We start from the raw sequence: 23,150 nt of genomic DNA on the forward strand, positions 1-23,150 counted from the left end.
GCTTTGGATAAGAGGTGTTAGAGTTACCCAACTTAATGGCATAGTTCAACGTCTCAAGGTTTGAGCAGAATGAGTTGCCTGAGGGAGGGCATCGCTTAGTAAAAGGGTTCTTACCAAAAAACTCTTTAACCCACCCCCAACAAATTACTATTTCACCTTGCTAATTAATTGTTGCTTTTTATAGATCACCAGTGATTTTTCAAATAGTCTGACTTAAATCAAACAGAATTCTGTTGTGACATAATCAAATAGTTTGAAGAGGTTTGTAAATAGACACACATTTGGGTGTAAGGAATAAACATGGAGTGGAAAGGCCTATGCATGTAACACCATGTTTGTTTATAATCCAGCACTGGTTTGGAGAGCGTTTCAAGAATGTGGTGATGAGTGTCAGATAATAATGTGGAGTTGATCGCACCACAATTGGGGCAATAGAAATAATATGCCGATCTCATGAATATCTATACAACCATTTGGTTTGATGGCTCCAGATATTTCTTCTTGTACTCTGTACCCTGAAGAACGCCTTTTATGAACTCAAAAGGCGACATAGATTTCCAAAATCTGAGTATTGTTTTCATTGGCCTAATGCATTGGACACCTTCACTGAATCGATTTTCTTTTAGATGAACCCACCGTGAAATCATTTTTTACACGTAGGTAGACATTACAGACACAGCTATTCACTTTGGTTTAAGAAAAAGAAAAACATTATAATTGTGAAAGAAGCCTGTCAGGGCTTGAGTTTTAAAACGGCAATGTTCGTTTCTTGCTCATTGATATTTTTAAGCATTAAAATAAAAAGCAAATGTGCATCCGAGTTACATACAGCACATGGCTGGAAGTGATTACCAAGCAGATGTTCCTGAACAGGGGGAGCCAACGGAAAAACAACAGTTTAGAGAGGCCACTTCCTTTTTATGATAGTGAAATGTGATTATCTCACAAGAAAATAAATTGTTAATTCAGGATTTCATTCAAATAAACGTTTCATAAGCGCACATTTGTGTCGCTATTTTCATTACACTTTCTGTTTGAAAAATGTTTCGGTGCTTAAATATATATGTGTGTGTACTCGTCAATGTGTGTATGCGTCCACTTGTGTCAGGATTATGGGTTTACATATGAACACATTTGTGCAGGCTTGCATGAATGTGGGTGTATGGGTACAACTGTAACGGTGGCTGTGTGTATGCTTCTGTGTCTGTGTGTCTACTTAATTCATGCCTTAAAAACAGAAGAGATGGTTCATGTTTTGCCAAAGCTTCACCCAGTGTGCCAAAGTTAGGTATTAATGAAGTGTCTGTGCCATGATTTGGTGACTGACAAACCTTCATTGCTTTCCTTTGCAGAGCTCAAACACTTGTATCAAGATATCCTTCTACCATAGAACTTGTGAAAGATCAGAATTCTCAAAACCGTCAGCTGGGGCCAGTAGAGCCTATAATTGGCCTCACGAGAAGCAATGCATCGACAGAGGTGTGGCTGGGAGCTGTGGGTTGGACTGACACTGTTGCACACTCACACAAACTTTGAACGGAAAACTGCTTAAGTGGAGCGGGATAGAGCAGACAAGCGCAGACAGAGGCACAACTCCACATATCACTAAAACTGAGGATTTCTATTCTGTTGGCTTTTCTGATTTCTTGCCTAGATGAATACTGTTTATACCAAGGTGCAACTGTGCATTCCAAATTGGAGTCACTCAGACATAGAGGATATTCCATAGGAATCTATTTGATTCTGAATTTCATTTACCTAAACATTGCTTAATAAACTTAGATGGGCAAATTAAAGGCATCTTAAACTCCATATGATCCTTTTTGTTCTAGAGAAACGGGCAATGGAACTCATTCTGTTGAATTATACACATAAATACCAATACAGTTATTCAACTCCAGGGCTCGTCTAATGAATTCAACAAGAAAATGATGAGATTGTCAAAATATATTTGTGAATCCATGAACCTGAGCTTGCAGATCACTGATTTGGAACATATATTGGGTTTTTCCACATTGAAATATCCCTGACATTGAGATAGCAACTTAACTAGTGTCCAGTGTGTAAGGGTAGCTACAAATGAAGTTTAAAAAGTGATGTGAGATAAGTGTAATATGAGAAGTTCTCAACCCGAACAATTTACTGTATGAACTGATTGGTAAATGGCTTCCTTGACAAAAACAAATCACAGTCATAACTCCACCATTCACCAACAAGTCCTCAATGTTTAGAAATCATTATGAAAATCACATTTCTTTAATACTTTCTAAAATATGGAATCAATTATCTTTGTACGTTTGCCCTTTTGGGAGAACATTCCAAAGAGAAAGGCCAATTATTAAAAGATCTCCTGCCAAATATGATATTATACATCTGCAAACATGCGAGTGGAATCAGCCTCAAATATGAAGAACTGTGGTGTTTGGCATCTCACCAACGTGTTACTCAGGTATTGGAAGCCAAGATGGAAAACGAATTCTGCACCAGCAGGGTGTCTTCAACTGAAATGTTTCCCTGGCTGGACGCCAGCCGAAGACCCTGGCACTCTAGGGATTTTACTCCTGATGGTGCAGATCAGGAGAAGACGGGAGAAGAGCAGGAGCATTTCGACTGGATTTCAACTCTGATCATACATTTTGCAAAGGGGATCCTCTGATCAGCTCAGATTAAATCTGACCAAAATGTTTTGGGGTGCAGTCGTCTGGCCAAATTCTACTCATTCATATTGGAAAAAAACGTTTTAGCCTTCTTTATGGGGGCAGCCCTCATTACCACCTTTGTTCCCACCTTGCCCCTCCAAGATTTTGTAAGCTTAGCTCTTACCATCCGGCGGGTAAGCAGTCTGTGCTTTATTGCCCCTGTAGACACAGATCCTCTACTTTCTCCTGTGGCTGACTTACAGCAGAAATATTCAGTTCTGGTGTTGGTATCCCCAAGTTGTGGATACCCAGTAGATCTGTAGATCAGATCATGTATCTCATTTCCTTTAAACCCCTTTGTACTCTTGCAGCACCAACACTGAAGCACAACTCCACCCAATGCTCGACCTATCCACTTGTAAGTTGGACTATTGGTTGTCATTGTGCCTTAGTTTTGCTTTACTAGTTGTACTTTTATTACTTTTTATTTTGAACGCTTCGCTCAATACCTGTGAGTGTCTTTTGACACTCATTGATAAGAGGCGTGCCGAGAATAGGTGTGAACATGGAGCTGACTGTAGTAACACAATCCATGTAAGAGTGAAAATGGACAAGCCAATGAATAATTCCTCTGTGGGCCTCCACCAAAAATGTAACCTCGATGCTTCTACACACAAATGTACTAATTTCAAGGACCCTTAGAACCACACAAATTTCATTAAGAAAACATATTATCCCATCTACCTCGTTCTTAAAAACATTTTTTTGCACCCGTTATATGTAACAACAATCTTGTGAAATATAAACAAGCAAAAGAGTAGCCATACCTTTAAATTGCCTTTTGTGGTAAAAGCTCTTCCGCAGATAGTGCACGCAAAAGGTTTTTCTCCCGTGTGCGTCCGTTCGTGGATCTGCAATGCACTAGAGGATGAAAAGGTTTTCCCGCATGCATTGCAATAGTGTTGCTTAGGAGTTCTTCTTGGAAGAGCTGATAATAAAACTGGTGATGTGGCCGAAGATGGCAGGTGTCCTGACGGAGCGATGCTGGGAGGAGGTTCTTTGATGTCCTGAGGAGAGCCATGCATAAAACCATTAACTTCAGTTTTTATGAAGGCTGACAAAGCATTAACAGGTATAAGGGAAGAGTTCTGATTAGTGCCAATATGAGAATTGGGCTCAAAAAGTTGTGATGGAAGATCTCGCATTTGATGGGTCAACATATGCTGCTTCAAATTACCCTTTGTGGAAAAGCCACGGTTGCACACTGTGCAAATAAATGGTCTTTCTTTGGTATGGCTTCTATAATGAATGTCCAAGGCACTCTGACAAGCAAATGTTTTGCCACAAATATCACATGCGGTGTTTCTAAATTTAGCCCGCTCTCTGAAAGGAAATAACATATTAAAAGATTCTTCCTTTACCATTTTATCTGCGTGGGTTGATGTCAGGTCCAAGGGTCCGCCGTTGGCAGGAGCTGGAGACAAGCCATTAGCGAACTCATGGGACCCTGTTCTTTGCTGTCTCTCTTCACAGGCGGGTGACTTTTGGAAGTCATTTGTGCTGTTGGACGGCGACAAAGCTTGCATGGAGTAGGTGGACTCTGACATAGCGGGGCTCCCAGCACTTTGGCTTTCCATGTCTCCACCAACTGATGAGGAATCATTGGTCATAGCATCCCCTTCCACCGACCCGTTGGCCTCAGATTTCAAGCTTGCCTGGAGCTGCTCCGCAAGTCCTGCATTTATCGTTTTCATTTGATTTTCTAGAGCAGCGATACTTGACATTTCTAAAGGCAATGGGGAAGAGGACAGGCTGTCGTGAGATGCATCAGCAGATTTAGGTGTATCTGGCACGCTGCTGTCGGGGCAGTCGTCCATGTTTTCATCCGAAAAGTAATCTAAGTCATCAAGAGTCTTCTCATCGAAAGATCCAGTATCAGACTCCATTGACTCTGGATAGTTTTCCGTGACAGGTGTGTTGGGAATCTGTCCGCCCATATGCATTCTGATGTGTTGCTGCAGCACAACAGCATTGGTGAACTTCTTCTGGCATATCGGGCAAGAATGCTGAACCCTTAGTGGAGGCATGGCACGGTGGACACTATAGTGGGTCTTTAGATTTCCTTTAGTTGTGAAAGCACGGCCACAAACTTTACACTTGAATGGCCGCTCTCCAGTGTGTGTTCGATAGTGCATTTTCAACGCACTCTGGCAACTAAGAACTCGATGGCATATAACACACTCATTTGGATCACTTGCCTTTTTGTCAATATTTTCAACAAGCTGCTGCAATTTTGAGGTTTCAGAAGCCGGTGCAGAATCTAAAAGTCCACCAAATGGAAACTTTGTTATAAATTGTTCTGACATTAGAGGAATCAGGGGGTTACTGAATGTAACAATACTGTTAACGCTTGTGTCTGTTGCAGGAGGAGTCGAAGGGCAGCTGGTATAATTTGTAGATGCATTGCAGAGCTGAGGGTTTTCCTCGGATTTCCCATCTGTGGAAGGAACTGCTTCGGCCTCTGCTTCATCAGACTGTCCAGTTAAGTTGTTTTTGAAGTTGGTAGCATCAGGGGCCTCAAGATCACTTCTGACAGAGCCAAGCGGGCTACCTGAGGAATGGCTTTCAGATACTGGGGAAGCTTCCTCTGTTTTGATAAATGGTGTCAAGTGTGGAATTGTTGGAGGAAGAGGCAGTCCCACAGTGGTTGTCAATGTAGACAAGACAGGCTTACTGTCTAGCCAGCTAGTCGCAGGTTTCTCTGGTGGGATAGACATTCCATATGGAATACCAGTGCTTGTTGGAATATTGTCTAAATGTTCTGGTACTGGGTAGGGATTCATCTGAATATGTGGGTATTTGTCCTTGTGACGTTGAAAATGTACTTTCAAATTTCCTTTTGTGGAGAATCTGTTGCCACATATGTTACACTTGAATGGCCTCTCGCCAGTGTGGGAACGTAAATGTATTTGCAAGGCACTGTCACTCCCAAAAACTTTTGCACAGAACCTGCATTTGTGTTTGAAAAATGACTCATCCGAAGCACTCTTTGCCTCAAAAGCAGTCACGTTTGGTGGTTTTCCTTTTCTCTGCTGTACCAATGCAGACAAAGAGTTTAAATCATCGCTGGCTGCTCCGATACTAGGTAAAGGACTTGAGAACATCGAGTTACAAACTGGTGGCTGAGGTAGAATCGGATTAGGTGCAGGGCTTATTAAACTGCTTATTGCAAAAGCTGGTGAAGGTGTTGCTGATACTGGTGGGGTGCTAAGCTGTGGCCCAGCAGAACTTGAAGTGACTTTATCTGATGGTGGAGTAGTAACGGCTACAGCCAACACGTTAATAGTAGACGAAGAGGCGTTACTGGGTGGAATGATAGTGCTGCCAGGGTTGGTGAGAGGTAGCTTCACAGGGGGCAGTTGCTTCACACTACCAATGCTGGCAGATTGACTAGCAAGGCTTTGTGCTAACCCGGCAGCAGCAGCCAGCTGCTGGGATAAATGGGAGCTCAATGTGGTCAAGGGGTTGGCTGATGTCCGTAAAGAACCTTGAGCCACACTGGGCGACGGTGTTGGCAGCTCTTTATTTTGGGAAGCCAGCAGCAGTATTTGGTGGCGGATTTGTTCAATGAGCTGCAACTGGTGGATCTGCTGTTGCTGCAGCGCCAACAGTTGCTCCATCAGGGCTGGTACTGCAAGTCTATTGGTCGGTGCACCTTTGCATCTGGCTTCCTGCGAGAACTGTGCCACTGCCACCTTGGTACTCTGAAGGTTTTCAATAATGACATTGCTGTTTATCACTGAAAAGTTGCCCAGTGCTGTGAGATCACCTGGTTGAGGTAGTGAGGTTGTGATAGCCGAGGTACCCTTTGTGGAGCTATCGCTGCTTGCAATGCTACTGGCGGTGTCGTTGGGGATGTTGCTGCTATGGTTCATGCTGCCAACTTCTACATCCATAGCGTCCTCCTTGTCAGCATTTTTAGGCTCTGGCAGGTCCCTGCAGTCCACGTTATCTGTATTGGTAACTGCTTCAGTGGTCTGTGGATCAGGATTATCAGACGGTGAAGTGGGTGAGGATGGTTGACTTGGAGAAGCAGTCTTTTTGTCACTCATAATTACAACCAGTTGGGTTTTTGTGCAGGTCTTCTTGTGTTGCAGTAGATCGGTCAGCTCGATGAACTCCGCGCAGCATCTGCCACACGTGTGGGCATCCTTGATCTTATTGGTGCGATGTGGTGGCCACTTCTCTGTGTTTCCTGAAATATCAAAAGAAAAGCTGTGAGACACTGAGACGTACTATTTTTGTACAATTACTTAGTTGTCTATCAGGCTAAAAGGCCATCATTTTACATGAGCAGAGATCAATGCCTGTATATCACATATATTGCTTGAGACTGATTTCTAAAATTGTACGAGGAGCCAGTATCAATTTTTATGTCTTAGATAATCATTTCCCACTGATAATCCATCACAACATAAAATACTAAGAACGGAAGACACCGGGGGTGTAATGAAATTCCATAGTTAAGTATTGATTTCCAATATTTCATAGCCTTTATTGTGTCGTTGTCCACGGAGTGCAAATCAACCATTTGAAACTCTCATTAGACTTTCACGTTTCTGTCAACCCTCTTCATCTCCAGTGGCTTCAAGCATACCTCTGACAGCCTGCCCTGTCACTAAACTCATTTGTAGGCTTTCAGGCCCCAATCAGTTGTTGACATGTTAAAAAAAATGTGAAGAGCACCAGACTGCCAACAGACAACTTAAAAAATCGCTTCAATCCTGTGTTTTATTAATAAAAATAAAAAAAAACAAGCACACATAATAAGCACGCATTTCTAAAGTTTGCTTATGGTGTCATGGTTGTCAAATACCGAGCCACTTCCCCAAATGTCCCTTTTTTATGTCCCTATACTTTGCTCAGTTATCAGGTTACTCTAGATTCCACTTCATGCTTCTCTTTCCTACCACCTTGCATTTCCTATCTTCTTTCCAACCTTTATCTCTGTTTTCCTAACTTTTCATTCCTCCCTTTTTCTGACTTTTTCTCCCTTGCTCTGGGATGAAGTCTGACAATGAAAAATACCTCCTGGCCCCCCAAATTAGTGCCGGTGCCCTCCAGCTGCAACCACCACCACAAATTATTCACTGCCTCGACAGCTGCCCAACATCCAAGTTAACTCTGACTGCAAAACGCTAGCGTCGAGAGCACAGCTTGCCATTTAATAGTGGAAACGAAATATTTCTCAATTGGAGTGAGAATGCTCGACGTCATCAAACTTATGCAGATCTCTCAACACATCTGGTACACACTAGATGTACATGAAAACCGTGCTTACCGGCCATATTAATATACGCATGACAAGATTTCCATGTACATACATAATATTTGCTTTTTTATTATGAAATATTTTTAAGCAAGAAAACACAGCTTTAAAGGCAAATGGAAAGAAACAGCTATCTTTAGCTATTAAAAGGAGATATATATATATATATATATATATATATATATATATATATATATATATATATATATATATATATAATATAGAAATGTAAAACTTTTGACGGACGCAAAGAAAGGAGTTGAACAACCGCGGAGTGTCTGCGAACACTGGAAACGTTAGTGTTTTCACTTGCAAAGCAGCAGAGGCGTTGGTTTGCGTTTAAAATGTGACACTTCTCCAGGGCGCCCTTTCCCGGAACCCGACTCCAAAGTGTTTTCTGTTAGCTGTTGTCAGCGGTTTAACTGATTGCAGCGAGCCCCCCTTAACCCGACCCCCCCCCCCCCCCCTCCCCCGAAAATCCTTTTATTCTTTGTTTTCACGGGCAGCTCGCATTTCTTATCGCCCGCATCCATTTGCAAATTAAACATCCAAATATCTGACTCCCAACTAGCTGATCCCATTCAGGGGCGGGGGGGCTCCCCATTGTTTGCACAGCGTGCGGACACCGACTCCTGTTGTACGGCTGGTGTGTGGTCAACTTAGGAGGCAGTGGGGACAAAACTGCTTCATTCAGGGATTACTCCCCGGCAGGAGCAAATCAGATAATAGGAGTTTCCATGACGTCCCAATAGAATCCCAGTGAAACCGCCAATGAATGCGCGGGCAAATATTAAGAGGCTCAGAGACAATTACACGGGATTCCGTTTAGCACCAGAGGGCTCCTTCGGTGTGCGTTTTACTGTTATATATTGTAAATTGGCAATAAATAGCCAAATTAGGCGAGCAAGCGTAATGGCACAATGTTCCCTGTATAAGGCGGTATTTTAATCTGTATGATTTTACTTTGAGACACAGAGCCCCAAAAACAACACATAAAAGTACGTGTTTATTCTTCTAACTGCGATTGTAGCATCTATCGTGGTAAATCTAGTAAGTACACACCGCAGCTTTATTGCAAAATATAAATGTAAATTACAAGATAAAAAGTGCAGTTGGAATACAAAGAAATATGATTTCGGTTTAGGTTGGTTGGCTAATAAATCTATTTTGAGGCGAGTACATTACAATACGATTCTTCCACAGATGGGGAACTGCTGTGATTTACAATGGGGTGGGACGGACGGGGGAGGGAACCGTACCAGAGTACTAATAGTTTCGTATATTTTTTTAATTTAATTTTAATAAGGTTTTTTTTGTAGCTCATGCTTTTGCCGACATAGTACTGAAATCCTATGTCATATAGCTCCAACTTAACAGTTCTCTTGTATTTTTATTTTTGTAATTCTTTTTATCATGGCACCCATCCCGAGTGCCTGCATTACAGCCAGGGAGATGCAAATCGTAATGTATGCAGCCCAAATGGAATGTCCCTTTCTCATCGCGCATTTCCATATGTAATGGCGATGTTTCCATCTACTTTTACAGCCAATTATGAAGGAACAAAAGCTATTCGGTTGGTTCACACATTTCCAACAAAATGCATTAAAACGGTTCTGTCAGCATGTTCCATTGAGCTTTGCGTTCGGTGCAAAAAATACTTTTCAAGCCGATCACATTTATCAAAACATAAAGCCACTTTAAAACCCGGCTCTGCTTGGTCAGCTGTGCTTAGACAAATAATGGCAGATTCAGAACTAAATAACCGGCTGGGGAAATCACACCGCGCCCTGATCAATGGGAAGCGCCACCCGGCCGGCGCTGCTGTTCATGCAAATATTTATGAGCGAGGAGGAGATGTTAACCCCAAAATATAAAAGTCTTTTTTGTGTCACCGGGAACATCTTTCAAGATCACGTGGGGGCGACTGTCACTGCAACAGTTTCTTTATTTATCGTGAAGTTGTTTAATAGCGCTACGAATCTTTTTATCAGCTCCTTCAGAGTACTTGACACCTTGATGAATGGCCTTAAAGTTGGATCGATCCCCCCCCCCCCCCCCCCTCCAAAAAAAAATATAATAACGGTTCACACTTTAGATGCAGCATGCTAAGCGTTAAAGGAAAACATAAATACATTTGGTGGTGGGGAAACAAAATTGTTCATACTTTCGTTTCTGAGTTTGGAGGTCATCTCTTCCTGCTCGAACATCATCTGACTCAATTCTCTGCTGATCTTTAATTGCAAATAATGCAGCCCACCTAGTGAGATAGAAAGAAAACAGAGTTTAGGCTCACGAAGCATAGGGGGACATTTCACGCAGGCGTGCTGCTAACAAGGGTCAACATCGAGAAACGAATAGCAGCAGTCGCATTAGATTTTATCTAGGCGCTTTTTATTAGTTTTGAGCTGGTGTCTCCGCCCCTCGCAGCTAGTGACGTGCGAGGCTCACTGGGGTGTTAATATCCCTTGGGTGGGAGCCATGGGATGTTCCATTTGCTCAGGTTCGTCCCGACCCTTCAAAGCTCGCGACAGCTGCCGAGGCTGGCGCCCCGGCCCTTCCTGTCCCGTTATCCAAGCATTGACTCTTTCGTGGTCGACCACGGGGGCTACTAATACCACCGAGAGGGCCACCACGAGTTTAATCTCACACACCATATGTGGCCGGCGGTCAGTCAGCCTGGAGGTGTTCAGCTTGTGGTGTTAAAATGCGGCTTTCGCTCTGCAAACCTTCAAACTAATATGTGGCATGTTCGTGTGTTCGAGCACCAATCCTGCAGAGGGAGAAGAAGAAGTGGTAGTGGTGTCTCCCCCTTTTAATGTAGCCCCGGGGCGGCCTCTGCTCCTAAGATGTCTTCCCTGCCCCCACCCCCACCCCCCTCCGGCGCGGGCTCGGCTGCAACAGTTTCCCGGTGCCCGCGGCTCCGCTGACACGGAAAGGCTACAAGCCTCCTAGGGCGGCCGCAGCCTCTGACTAGGAAAACATTGGCAGCCGGTCAAGAAACCAGAGCCCGGCCCCGAGGAGGGCAGGGGCCGAGCTGTGGGGAGTACCTGCCAGTCCCCTCTTGAGGGAGATTTAGCCAAGGGGAGATACCTTAAAAAAACACTCAAATAAAACGAGGCCGAGCTGTGGGGCATGCCGGTTACTCTCATTTTCAGCGGTGGTGGGGGGAATTAAGAAAAAGAATAAACAGACCTAGATTAAAAAAATATATAATAGACCAACTCCATTAAACCTTCAACTTAAAAACATGAAGAGAAAAACAAAATACACAAAGGCCACCGTGGGGTGGGAAGGGGCTGAGCTATTGGGGTCTGCCAGTCCCTCCTGTGGGGGAGGGGGGGGGGGGACGAAGGAGGGAGAGTTAACTCACAGAAGATGAAGAGCCACTCTAACATCCGAAATGGCAACAAAGCCTGAAATGCAGTGTGGACGACCGAGGCCAAGTTGTTGAGACACAGGTACCGGTCAGTCCCTCTTCAAGGGTCAGAAGATGGTGAGTGACGTCACTTTCCTCACACATTGAAACTGCTTTGTGGCGACCCCTGCTCGAAGTATGGAAGTACCTGTCGGCCTGCACTTCAGAGGTCAAGGGGTCCGGAAGGCGCACGTTTTACTGTATACATACACGAACGCCCACACAGACATAGGCACATACAGGCTGCCAGAGGTCACGGCCTGCTCTGTGGAGAGCTCCGTCCGGCTCCCGCCACATTAGTGTGCAACAAGAAAGTGGGGGCAAAGACACCCGGCTACTTGACCCCCGCCCACCGTGCGCCCTGTGAGGCTCAGGCAAGCTCCTTTTCAGGTGCCCATCCACAGGGATATACCACGCCCTCCCACACACACACGCAAACACCGCTGTGATGTGTCCAGTGCCCAGCTGGGCCCTGGGCCCTGACAGCCAGGCTGCAGGGTGGATGGCATGGTCTGGATGTGTAAGTACCCTGCAGTGACAAACAGCCAAACACTGTGAAACATGCTGAGACAAACACCGCACACAGAGAGACCGCCTTGCCCACCGCACTCCACGCAGGGGTCACTGCCATGACACACAACACAGGGCCTCGTGTGGACAGGGAGTCAGACAGTGGGAAAATGTGATGTGAGTCATAGTAGCGCCCCATACACAGATAGGCCGCCGCACTCCAGGCAGGGGTCACCCCAATGACACGGCAGGGCCTAGTGTGGACACACATATGGGTCACCGCACTGTAGTCAGGGGTCACTGTCATGACACACACCGCAGGGTCTGGTGTGGACAAGCATTCACACCGTGCTGAGAAGGTGCTGTGAGGCACCCCCCACACACACACACATACACAGATAGACTGACACACTTCAGACAGGGGTCACTGCCATGACACAAACCGCAGGGCCTGGTGTGGACAAGCAGTCAAACGGTGCAGAGGAGGTGCCCCCCCCCCCCCCTCACAGATATACAGATTGGCCGCCACACTCTAGGCATAGGTTACTACCCATGACATACACCACAGGGCCTGATGTTGACAAACATCCAAACGGTGCTTAGGGAAGATGCTGTGAGGCACACCAGCCCTCCGCCCCCCTCACACACACACAAATAGACCGCCACACTACAGACAGGGGTCACTGCCATGACACACTGCGCAGGGCCTGCTGTAGACAAGCATTCACACTGTGCTAAGAAGTTGCTGTGAGGCACACCAGCCCCCCTCACAGACACACACAGCCCCCACCCCATCACTGACACACTCAGATAGGCCGCCACAGTCCAGACAAGGGTCATTGCCAAGACCCACGCCACAGGGCCTGGTGAGGACAAACATCCATTCCAAACGGTGCTAAGAGAGGTGCTGGAAAGCATACCCGCCTCCCTCCCCCTCACACAGATAGGCCGCCACACTACAGACAGGGGTCACTGCCATGACACACACCGCAGGGCCTGGTGGACAAACATCCAAACGGTGCTTAGAGAGGGGCTGTAAAGCATACCAGCCCCCCTCCCCCTCACACACACACAGATAGGCCGCCACACTGCAGACAGGGGTCACTGCCATGACACACACCGCAGGGCCTGGTGTGGACAGGCAGTCAAGCAGCGGGAAGTATGTGCCGAGAGACGCACAGCGCCCCACACGCAGGCAGGGGTCACTGCCATGACACCGCGGGGACTGGTGTGAATTGACCTTTGGCACCTCGGGCAGCAGTGAGCCCGGCGGAGGTTAAGACAGCTGAGCAGTTAGGGTTGCCCTGCACGTGACCGGTGGGCCCTGGTGTGTTTGGAGAGCGGGGCAGTGCCATGTTGTGCCGCCGCTCCCAGAGCCCGCGGCATGCCAGCCACATTAATAAAGTGGATTATATTTAAAGCTCATCCTCTTACGCTGTGTGTAAGAAGCCTCTTAATCGCCGTTTATTCTCCGCGCTGTGCTAAACTCGCGCCTCGGAATATTCTGCCACTGTAACCCAGCCAGAAACACTCGCATGTGAGGGTCGGGGGTCTGCTTTGCCAGGGTTACATTTAAGCCGGTGGTTGAAGTTCGTGAGCAGCGACCCTCACTTTGGAAATCAGGGCCTACTTTCCACCATCTAACTTTGACCCAGAGCGAGGGAGAAAAAAGGTAGATTCGGGCAAAAGAGAACAAGAAAGTACATTATAGTGACTGAGGAAGGGGGGAGAACCTTCAAAAGAGTGAGGTAAAGAGACGGGAAGTGGCAGGAGGTAAATTCAGAATCTGCAGCCTTGCTACTCGGTAGCACTGACGGTCACTGAGATCGTCTCTGGGCCTTGCAAATGTTTGGGCACATTAAAGGCTAGTATGTCAAAAGCCTGCATCCAGCCTTTAGGAACGTTCATATGCTTTCGGGTCAAAGTGCATCTCTAGCACTTAGTAAAACGTCCAGAAAATCCTGGAACATGAAGCTTTCCTCGCGCACATACAAGCACAAAGTGAAGCAGACAGTTTATATGGTAAAGGGACAAGCAGCCGGCGGCTACCCCAGCAGCAAGTCCCCCGTTCTGCCACATGTTGCTTATAAAATGATCGGAGCCATTACTGCTATTTTCCTGCTGATATCTATCCTTGGGTCAAATAGACATGTCTGTGGCCAGCAGCCGGCCCCACGTGCAAAACGAAAGGGGCAAATCACGGAGGCTTCGTCCAAACCTCTCAGGTGGCTGAGGCCTATTTGTCTATGTCCGAGACTGGATGAAGGAAAACCATTCTGTGCTGGCCAGATTTAGAAACGGATGTCGGCGACATACTAGGCCAGGGTCGTGACACAGTGAGCATTCAAGGGGTCGCAGCTGCGACAGGCCTCGCCTATCCAAGACTCAGGTTATTCACGTGAGGGTCTACACTCGTTCATTATAATGTGATGGCAACGCTTCCCCCCTCACCCGTGACAGGTCAGAAAACATTTGCTCCATATTAAAAAGTGTTACCTTGAGATGAGGGGCAAAGGCAAGTTTGAACAGAAGAGGGGACACACACGGGAATGCACTTTAAATAACAGGAGCTCTTATAAATGTGAAGTTCAAAGGCGGCCAGAATCTCAAAGTTTCGAAAACTGACACTGAAAGACGTCGAACTTTACAAACAGAAGGAAAAAATGAAGTGAAGGAACCCGCAGACGTCCACTAGTCTCCCAGCATCTTCGTGCTCATCCGTCTTTAATTTTAATTTCGAAATAGAATTTCAGAGCACCTTAGACATATTGAACATTAAATTATGATATATAATCCTATCAAATCTGAGACGGGTTACCACGTATAAGCAATCCATACCTTTTATAGAATTTCTGAACAATTGAGCAACCGCATTCACTTCAATTTAAATTAATTAAATTTAAATTAAGAGATTTGACTGGGTAGAAAAATGTACGTTCTGGCAGCACAAGAAGGAATCTCTCCTGGGTATGCAGCAAGTTCCTTGCATGTGCATCATAACATGCATGACACAGTGACATGTCGCGACAGCAGCAACGATGTGGCAACATATCCACACGGTATAGATAACACACCGCGCCTTTGATCCAGTGCGCTTTGGGTTTACTAATTACACGCATTATTTTAACGCAGTAAATCCGAAACATTGCACAAGAATATAGCCACGGGCTACTTAGCAATATCGTATTGTCCCAGCGTACTTAATCATCCCAGGTTAAAGCCAATACTTCTAGGAAGCGGCGTCAGGTCATTTACAACTGGGGCAAGAATAGAAAAAAAGAACCCCCATCCATGATCAGTACACCCGTTTCCCAGTTTATTTTACGCAACACATGAAAAGTTAGCAGCGAACTTTTTTAACTGTCGAAAGTGTATCTGCGGTAAAAAAAAAAAAACACTCGGTAACGCGTGTTTTTGCTGTTTTCCCGGTGTACACAATAACACTAAATAAAACAGCGCAGAGAAAAGTCGGTTTTCCTAGGGACAGCACAACTATAATATCCGAAATGTGAGCCGCTCTCACCAATCAATCAAAAGTTTTAAATTGACAAGGCAGAACGCCCACGCGGTTCTAGACGGAGAAGTAAGAAGTCTCAAAATATATATAATATTTATATTCAGAGCCAGAGGTCTTACTCCACGCCCCCCCCCCCCCCACCCCCCATAAACCAACAACTTTTGGGTGATTCGATTCCCGATTTGTACTAGAAAGAAAAGATACGAACACAGCGAAGCAAATAAAGCAAACGCAAGTTCTAGAAGACCCCCCCCCCCCCCCTCTACACCCCTACACACACACTGAAGGACAGATGGGTTCTATGGTTCTCTACCGATAACAAAGCCCCCAGCGAGCCTTACTTTGGCTGGAATTCTTCGCCGCATTCATGATAAAACGTGCTTGTCAACTGTGTATTTTAATCTCTAACCCCAAAATGTCCTTGACAGAAGGGACAGGCAAGGGACGCGCAGATGTCTCCCTGTACCACCAGCCCCACGCCCCCATTGTCCTCATGTTCTCAAATACTACTACGAATGCGAGAATCAACGCCCCTGAAACTTACATAGACATGAAAGGCTCTGCGGTGAGAGGCAGCGGCTTCTCGGTGCTTCGGGGGAGCAGGCAGACTACATCATCTGAGCGAGCCTAGGTGCAAACTTCTCTCAAACTTCCTGGAAGTTACAGTGGCTGAGGGGAGAAGCGTGAGTCGGAGGGAGGGGGCGGGGAGGGGCCGAGACGCAAATAGAAACTGGACACAGAGGCTTCTCGGAGCCCAGGCCGCAGGACCCACCCCCCAGGACCTACCTTGGTCCCGGTCCCAGAGCGCTGCCTTCGGGGAGCGGGCTTAATGAATAACCCGCGCCCGAGCAGCCGAGGGCTCGGGGGGGATCTGCAGCTGACGACAGGCAGGGCTGCAGGCTCCTCGTCCACATGACTCAGATCGGAAGCTGGCGCGTCAGCCCCCAGGATCCGGGAACTAGCCCCGAGGAGAAACGGAGGCTTAGAGGGGAGGGGGAGCAGAGAGAGCTGCAGCAGATAGCCCGAAAGTGCTTAGAAGCATCACATGGGCACAATGCAGCGACCACTGAGCTTAATGCACATTCAAAATTCTTCACTTTTAGCCTTCTAGGCAGGGTTCCTTTCTCGACATTACACGCCCTAACGCAGCGGATAAGGCCTGTGCTAGTTATATGATGGGCTCTAATTACACCATGTTTTGTACTCCTAATTACACCAAGGGCATTCTTATTAAATGCCAAATGATAAAAGATGGGGAACTCTTTTTGTCTCCCTTTACGTCTCTGTCATAGCACCGCATGCACAGATGGAACTGTCCCAAATTAAAGTGCCTAGAAGCCCACGCTGTCGTCCCCGAAGGGATGCGTCATATTCAACGGCAGTGTTAAGGGAGGTGTCTCATTCACCTACACCGGTAGAGCACTGCGACGGGCAGGGTGCTCCTCGTCCCCGCACGAGAGTGTCATTTGTATAGCGCCTCAGATCCCAGAGAGGCCCAGAAGCGCTTTTACCGGGAACGGGTAGCACTCTAAACAGTTCTAGAACTAGTTCTCACCCTACAACCCCGTCTCCTCGGCGCGGCTTCTTTCACAGTACTGCAGCACTCACTGCAGCCCCGGGTGCGATGAGGAATATTACTTTATAGTCCCCTAGTTCTTAACTACGAAGAGTAGGCTGCTAGGGATGCTCCGCCGGCTTTTACTGTCCTTAACACAACCTCCAGGGACATATCAACCCCCTAAGAAGACCTCTCCCGGCGATGGCCCTGTCTTCGGTCAGCATTAGAAAAGTTTAGAAAAGTTAGGACAGTTGGTAAAATACAAGCCCATTCAAGTGGTCCCTAGAAACGAAGCTCCAGTGGCAGATATTCGGAATAAAATAAAGCTAGAGGCTGTGCGGTCACATTTTGAAAAATCAGTCTCACCAGGTTTTTTACACTTGTTTGCAAGTCATTTTCCAGGACGGAAAACTTGAAAAGCTAAGAACTACCCTGACGATAAGATAGTCCCCAAATCACCTGACTGAAAATACTCCGCAAGCTACAAAAAACCGGCTTAAACTCAGCTGACTCAAAAGACCATGAAGGGAAAAGGCAGATACAGACACAAAACCAAAACTAACCCCCCCCCCGCCCCCCCTTCCAAGTGAAGAGAGAACATAAAACAAAAAGTTACCAGAAGCTGCCTAAGCAGTTCCACTTTGATACCGGAATAACTTATTTTGCAAGAGTGTCTCCCAGTGCTCCCGAGGGTGAGACCGACAATATTTTAGAGGATAACTCTTGGTGTTTTAGTGGTGACATAAATGGCAAACTTCAAAACCGCGGACGTCCAGTTACTGGGCAGAGTTCTGATCCGGGGATCACCGGACCCCTTGGAATTTGGTGCACAGGGGGTAGGTGCGGGGACTTGTGTCATATTCAGAGGGCGTGAAAGTTGGTGAGATCCGGGGCAGAGTGGGGTCTGTCAGCACCGGGGGTGGCTCAGAGTGGCAGGCGTTGAACCGGTGGCACCGGGGCGCGGCGTGGTGCACAGCGAGGTGCACATGCTATAGCGCCTAGGGTGCCTCTCCAGCACTCAGGGCGCCCCGAAAAAGTACTTCGCGGAGCTTGGGCTCCCCCTACCCCGGCCGGGAGCGGAGCCGCTGTCGCTCGGTAACTTTGCCTTGGAAGTTGTCTCTGCCTAACTCCCCCTGGAAGCCCCGTCCCGGCACCCCCCACGGAGGGACCCCCTGCCCCCCTCCCCGCGCACTCACCGGGGGCGCCTGGTCCCGGGCAGGGCAGCGGGGCTCCGGACTGAAGGTGCTGTGGCTTCGCCTGCTTCCTGCGGGACATGCTGCCGCTGCCTGCCGCTCCTCGCCTCTGCAGCCGCGGGAATCACAGGCGGCGCCGAGCCCGGACCATGGCAGGAGAGAAGAGCCGCGCGAGTCCGGCGTACGGCAAGCGGCGAGGCCCCCTCCTCGTCGCCGCCCCGCGCGCATGTGTCCTGCGATAATTATGATTATCAATAATGCATTGCGATTAATCATAGAGAGCGGGCGGGGGCGGAGGGGGCGCCCCCCAGCCCATTGGCAAAGGGCCAGCGCTCCTCGCCGCCCGGCTCTAGCTCACATCCATCAAGGCGCCGATTGGACGTCCGGGAATGTCAGTCTGGGGTGCGCAGTCCTATCAGCGCGGATGGGCGGGGCCTTTCTTCCCACCGCGGCCCGCTGGCTCTCACGCTCGCTGCTGTTTACTATCGGAATCCGCAGGCTGAGGCCGGGCCGTGGACGCGCAAGGGACCCTGAGACCCGGAGTGGGGCTTGGAGGGGGGAGTGGGTGGAGAAGTGCTCTGAAGGACTCCTAGGGGGGGAAGAAGGGCAGTAGGTGTGCAGTCACACAGGCTGCTCAGCTAGGAGAGGTTTCCCAACTTCTCCATTCTTAAGCACCTGTGTGACGGGAGATTTGCTCTTTATATAGGGTCGATGCGGTCCTGGCCGTGGCTTGGACTTCCGTGGTGCATTAGTGTCGAGGGTAGCACGGTGCCCTGCTGCCCTTACTGAGCCCACCTGTCGAGCTACAGCAGTGCCACAACCATGCCCTGTCTGATGGGTGCCGGAAAGAGGGCTGAAGTGAAGTCGGATGTGCCCACTTGAACCTAGCGCCTTGAGACCTTTACGGGTGATTTACCCCACTTTATAAATCTGTGAATGAATGATTGCTTGATTGCTGTGGAGGGAGAGAGTATGAAAGCAGCAACCATCAATGGCAAAAAAACGTGAGGAGGGAAAAAGTGGTGTGTGTGCGTGAGTCTGTTGAGGGGGCGGCTGCAAGTCAGTCAACAAACACCGAGGTGGTGTAGTTCCTCGTCTGTGATGGGCACAGGCTGGCACCTCATTGCAGGAGCCGTGGGAGCTGTCTCAGGGTGACAGCTGCAGTAAGCGTCTTTAACCCGGGCGGATACCACCGGGCATCTTCCTCATTGTATATGAACTTCTATGTAACGTTCTCGTGTCCATGTCTTTGATGATCAGAAACACCGTCTAGCCTGTTTAAAGTTTCGCAAAAGCAGAAAAGCCCGAGGCGTTCATGTTCAGATTTGTTATGCGACCAGCGGGGTAACTCTGAGACTATTGCATCTGTCCCCCTGCGATGAAAACTGAAGACACAGAAATATTGAGTCTGGAGCCAAGTGCGTTTAGCGCTCAGCCGTGCGGCGCTGCTTTTTTGCAGCAGTAGTCATTGGCCAACGAGTAAGGGAAACACGGTGTGTGTGTGTGGGGGGGGGGGGGGGGGGGGGGAGGGGGGGCGGCTGGGACTTACGGTCCGAGAGGGTCAGGGAGAGCGAATGCGGACGAGGTGCGCAGGTCAGGAGCAGGGACGCGTGCCTCGACATGGATCTTGGCAGAATAGTGCAGAAAGAGCTGCGAAGTGCCAGGAAGGGAGTAGCGTGGCTCTGGGAGGATGAGGCGCAGAACCTGTTGTTTTGGGGGCCGGGAGGAGTGAGGGGGCTGCTTTGGAGACTGAGGCTGAACGGACGTCGCAAATGAAGTCACCAAGAAGGGGCGCGAGGCTTTTGTCCTCTGAGGGGCAGAGGCGGCGCTTTCCCTGTCATCACCCGTCGGGCTGCCTGCATCTCTCTGGTGGCAGCAGGTGGGCTTGCTGTGCCGCTAATCAGCAGCACGGAGGGGCCCTGATATGTCCTCAGATTACCAGAGTGCGTGGGGTGGGGACGAGTTAAGGTGCGGGAGGTCGCTTCTAGGGAGCAGGGAGTCCGGCTTGGGAGCTCCCGGGGAGAGTCGAGGGAGGGGCGGGTGATGCTGAGAACAGGTGGCGCGGGGGCTTAAGGATGAGCAGGTGGGTCACCCGGAGGAGAAGAGGGGTGCTACCCCCAAGGCGACTCTGCCCCACTCCACAGGGGACGCCAAACTCCCGCTATGTTTCTTTCTCACTCTTCCCTATGCCAACTCTGCTGCACCTCGGTGTATCTTTTTAAAATGTTGTATTGGCATTTATAAAGTGCTTTTCTATCCTATACGAGGACCTTTGGTGCTTACTAGCTCGTTTCTCTGTTGTAATAGTGACTCCAAAACTGGGGAAGCTCTTCAAAGTTTTCTTTGAAATAATACGAAAAACAAGCAGAAAAGTGGCATTTTAAAAATAGGGCACTACATTATTATCAATTGGGTGTTGTCCTATCTCGAATTATGCATTTTATAACCCGTGTATACACCTATCTTTAGTACACGCGTATGCGAACCATCATTTAGAAAAATATACTCTTACATGGAACTAATCACCCGTCACCTAAAACATACACATAATGTCAAATAATATATTTTAAAAGAAACAGTAACAACATATTATATATTTGCAATTCCCACAGTCCTAATTCTATCGTCGGATTAGGAAATATTTGCTTTGTAGATTTGATGCAGAGATGGCGCACTCTGCATCAGACTAGGACCCGCTCCTTGTGTACTTTGGGAATTAAACTTTAATTCCTCCCTCCGTGGGAATACAACCCAGGAAGTGTAGGGCGAACCAGTCAGAGCCGATTTCAATTCAAGTGTTGAGGGAGGGGTTGGTAAAATAGTGGTCTTCTCTCTCGGTAGGAACACGCAGTGGAGGTGCGGCGCGTCTAGTTTGAAAGAACCGCGCTCTGCGGACCTGAAGAGACATTTGGCGGCACGCAGACCCGCCGTGCTGCCTTGGACGTGTGTGGAACAGGAAGCAAGAGTGTCACCAGCACCCACAACTGAGTTTTGTAACTCACATTAATAAAACCAACAACTGAGTTTTGTTACTCACATTAATATATATATATATATATATATATATATATATATATATATATATATATATATATATATATATATATATATATATATATATATATACACACACACACACAAAACATACATTGAGGTATGAAGCTACAAAGCCCAGCCCAGGGCCTGTAGCTTTGCCATGTTATTAGTTTACATTTATACATCAGTCCATATATCATGATTTTGTATATAATATTAGTACGGGCACACTGTTAGACATATTTCTATACACTTATTTTTTGTGAAGGATATAAACACACAAACATTGTAATTGTGTTTGTATAGCGCCTGCTAACGCCGACGAGGCGCCCAGTGAGTGTGTAATCCACAGCTACGTTATGCAATTGTGCACAGATCTCTTCACTTGTTGCATATTCTGACCAGCATCATCAGCTATGCTTATGCAAGCATCGACTTCCTCGATGCAATTGGTAAAGGTTAACTTCGATTTAGTTGACGTGTTTGCGCGATAGGGGAGTTGAGAATCTTCAGAGTGAACTGGCTGAATGCCGCGTCCCTTCCTGCCCGGGAAGTCTCGCAAATGCACTTTCTTGAATTGATGACTGGGGAGGGGGATGGAAGGGGGCGCGTGCTTGTCGGCATCGAATCGAGTCCGTCGGTGCTGTCGACGGCGAAGCATCAATCAGTTACCGCAGAGGTTGTCAGTGATACAGTGAGAGGTGGCGCCCCTCCCCCTCTTTCTGTAATCGGACAGTGACCGCACGTGTGTTTCTTCACCTTCTCAGCTTTGAGTGCAAACTGCCATAATATATACCTCATTGCAGACACGGTGAGGTGGATGAAGCAGGGTGGTTGAGGAGGGCACCAAGGCGCCTTGGTGGGTTTGGGAATTTCGTAGGTCAGAGGTTATGGGGGAGAGTGTCTTTCCTATCAGTCTCCTCCAGGGGGCGCACTCACTCACAGGAGATGTTTGGGAGCTTGATGGTCTGGGCAGCAGTGCCACCCTGCCCACGGGTCAACAGTTACCCTGGGGTCTATTCGGCACAGGGTTTTAAGTGCCCCACGGGTTCCAGGGTGGGGGGCATAGCTGCCATGGTGGGTGAAAATGTGCGATGTCCAAATAACAGAGACGGACAAAGACGGCCCATGAGACTAAAGATGCATAGAGTTGGTAGCTGTCCAGTGTGCCAACAGCATAGGGGTGGAGGTCGAGCAGCAAAGGGGGTCCCACGCTGCTGATGGCAGTGAACAGAAAGGGGGTCAACGCTGTCCTGGGGGGCCTGGTATGCCCGTGGCTCCAAGGACAATGGCAAAGCTGCCACGAGCCACGGATCTCCAGTGTCAAAACTGTCAAGGAGTTTAAAAGTGTCCAAAGACCATGCACGTTTATTGGGGTCAACGCTGCCTAGAGGTACAGCTTCCCCTGGGGTACAGAAAGGCTCGAGCCGCTATAGGTCCAGATCGGCCAGGGGGGGGGGGGGGGGGTCAAGTCCTCCCAAGAGGTATTGTATTGTATTGTAATAGGTGTCTAACCATCAGTTCATGTTCCCCAGGAGTACAAAACTAGACAGCACTGAAGACTGTCCCACTCTGTCCACATCCCATGAAGTGCCGGGGGAAAGCAACCCCGAATTATTTTTTATTTTGGCGTGTAGTGCATACGCACACCACTATTGCATAAAGCGCTTTATTTTAAGCGGGCTCCCGTGCGCAAAGGTCCCAGCACCCGGGCAAGGCTGCTCAGGGGAGGGCCGCCTGGAGGGGCTCAACGTGTGCTATTGTCAAACACCAGGAACACCCCATAGCTGGGATTTTTTTAAATATGATTAGTCTGATTAACTCACTCGGCTGTTAAAGCAATGCCCCGAGCACTTCACATTTGTGACATGGATGGAAGAAAAATACACAATTAATGGTAGCTCCGAGGCTTCCACCGGTGCAGATGTTGTGTGAATGCAATGTGCCACTTAG

General features: G+C 47.9%; 1 protein-coding gene across 5 annotated transcripts in view; it reads right to left on the reverse strand.

Moving 5' to 3' along the window:
* SALL1 (spalt like transcription factor 1) overlaps nt 1-18,380 on the reverse strand; it is a 39,626-nt gene extending 21,246 nt beyond the window's left edge. Inside the window, exons 1-4 of one of the 5 annotated variants that reach the window (XM_086945171.1) lie at nt 18,165-18,380; nt 10,133-10,225; nt 4,061-6,894; nt 3,467-3,706 (exon numbers count right to left, since the gene is read on the reverse strand). In XM_086945171.1, the coding sequence (XP_086801297.1) occupies nt 3,467-3,706; nt 4,061-6,894; nt 10,133-10,225; nt 18,165-18,243 (3,246 nt within the window). In that variant the 5' untranslated portion in view covers nt 18,244-18,380. Of the gene's footprint in view, nt 1-3,466; nt 6,895-10,132; nt 10,226-15,954; nt 16,078-18,164 lie in introns of those variants that run through there. The other 4 variants (XM_086945172.1, XM_086945168.1, XM_086945169.1 and 1 more) reach the window with 4 other exon arrangements.
* Between the last annotated feature and the right edge of the window lie 4,770 nt (nt 18,381-23,150).

Source organism: Lissotriton vulgaris, chromosome 12 (assembly GCF_964263255.1).
Source record: "Lissotriton vulgaris chromosome 12, aLisVul1.2, whole genome shotgun sequence".
Taxonomy (NCBI): Eukaryota; Metazoa; Chordata; class Amphibia; order Caudata; family Salamandridae; genus Lissotriton; species Lissotriton vulgaris.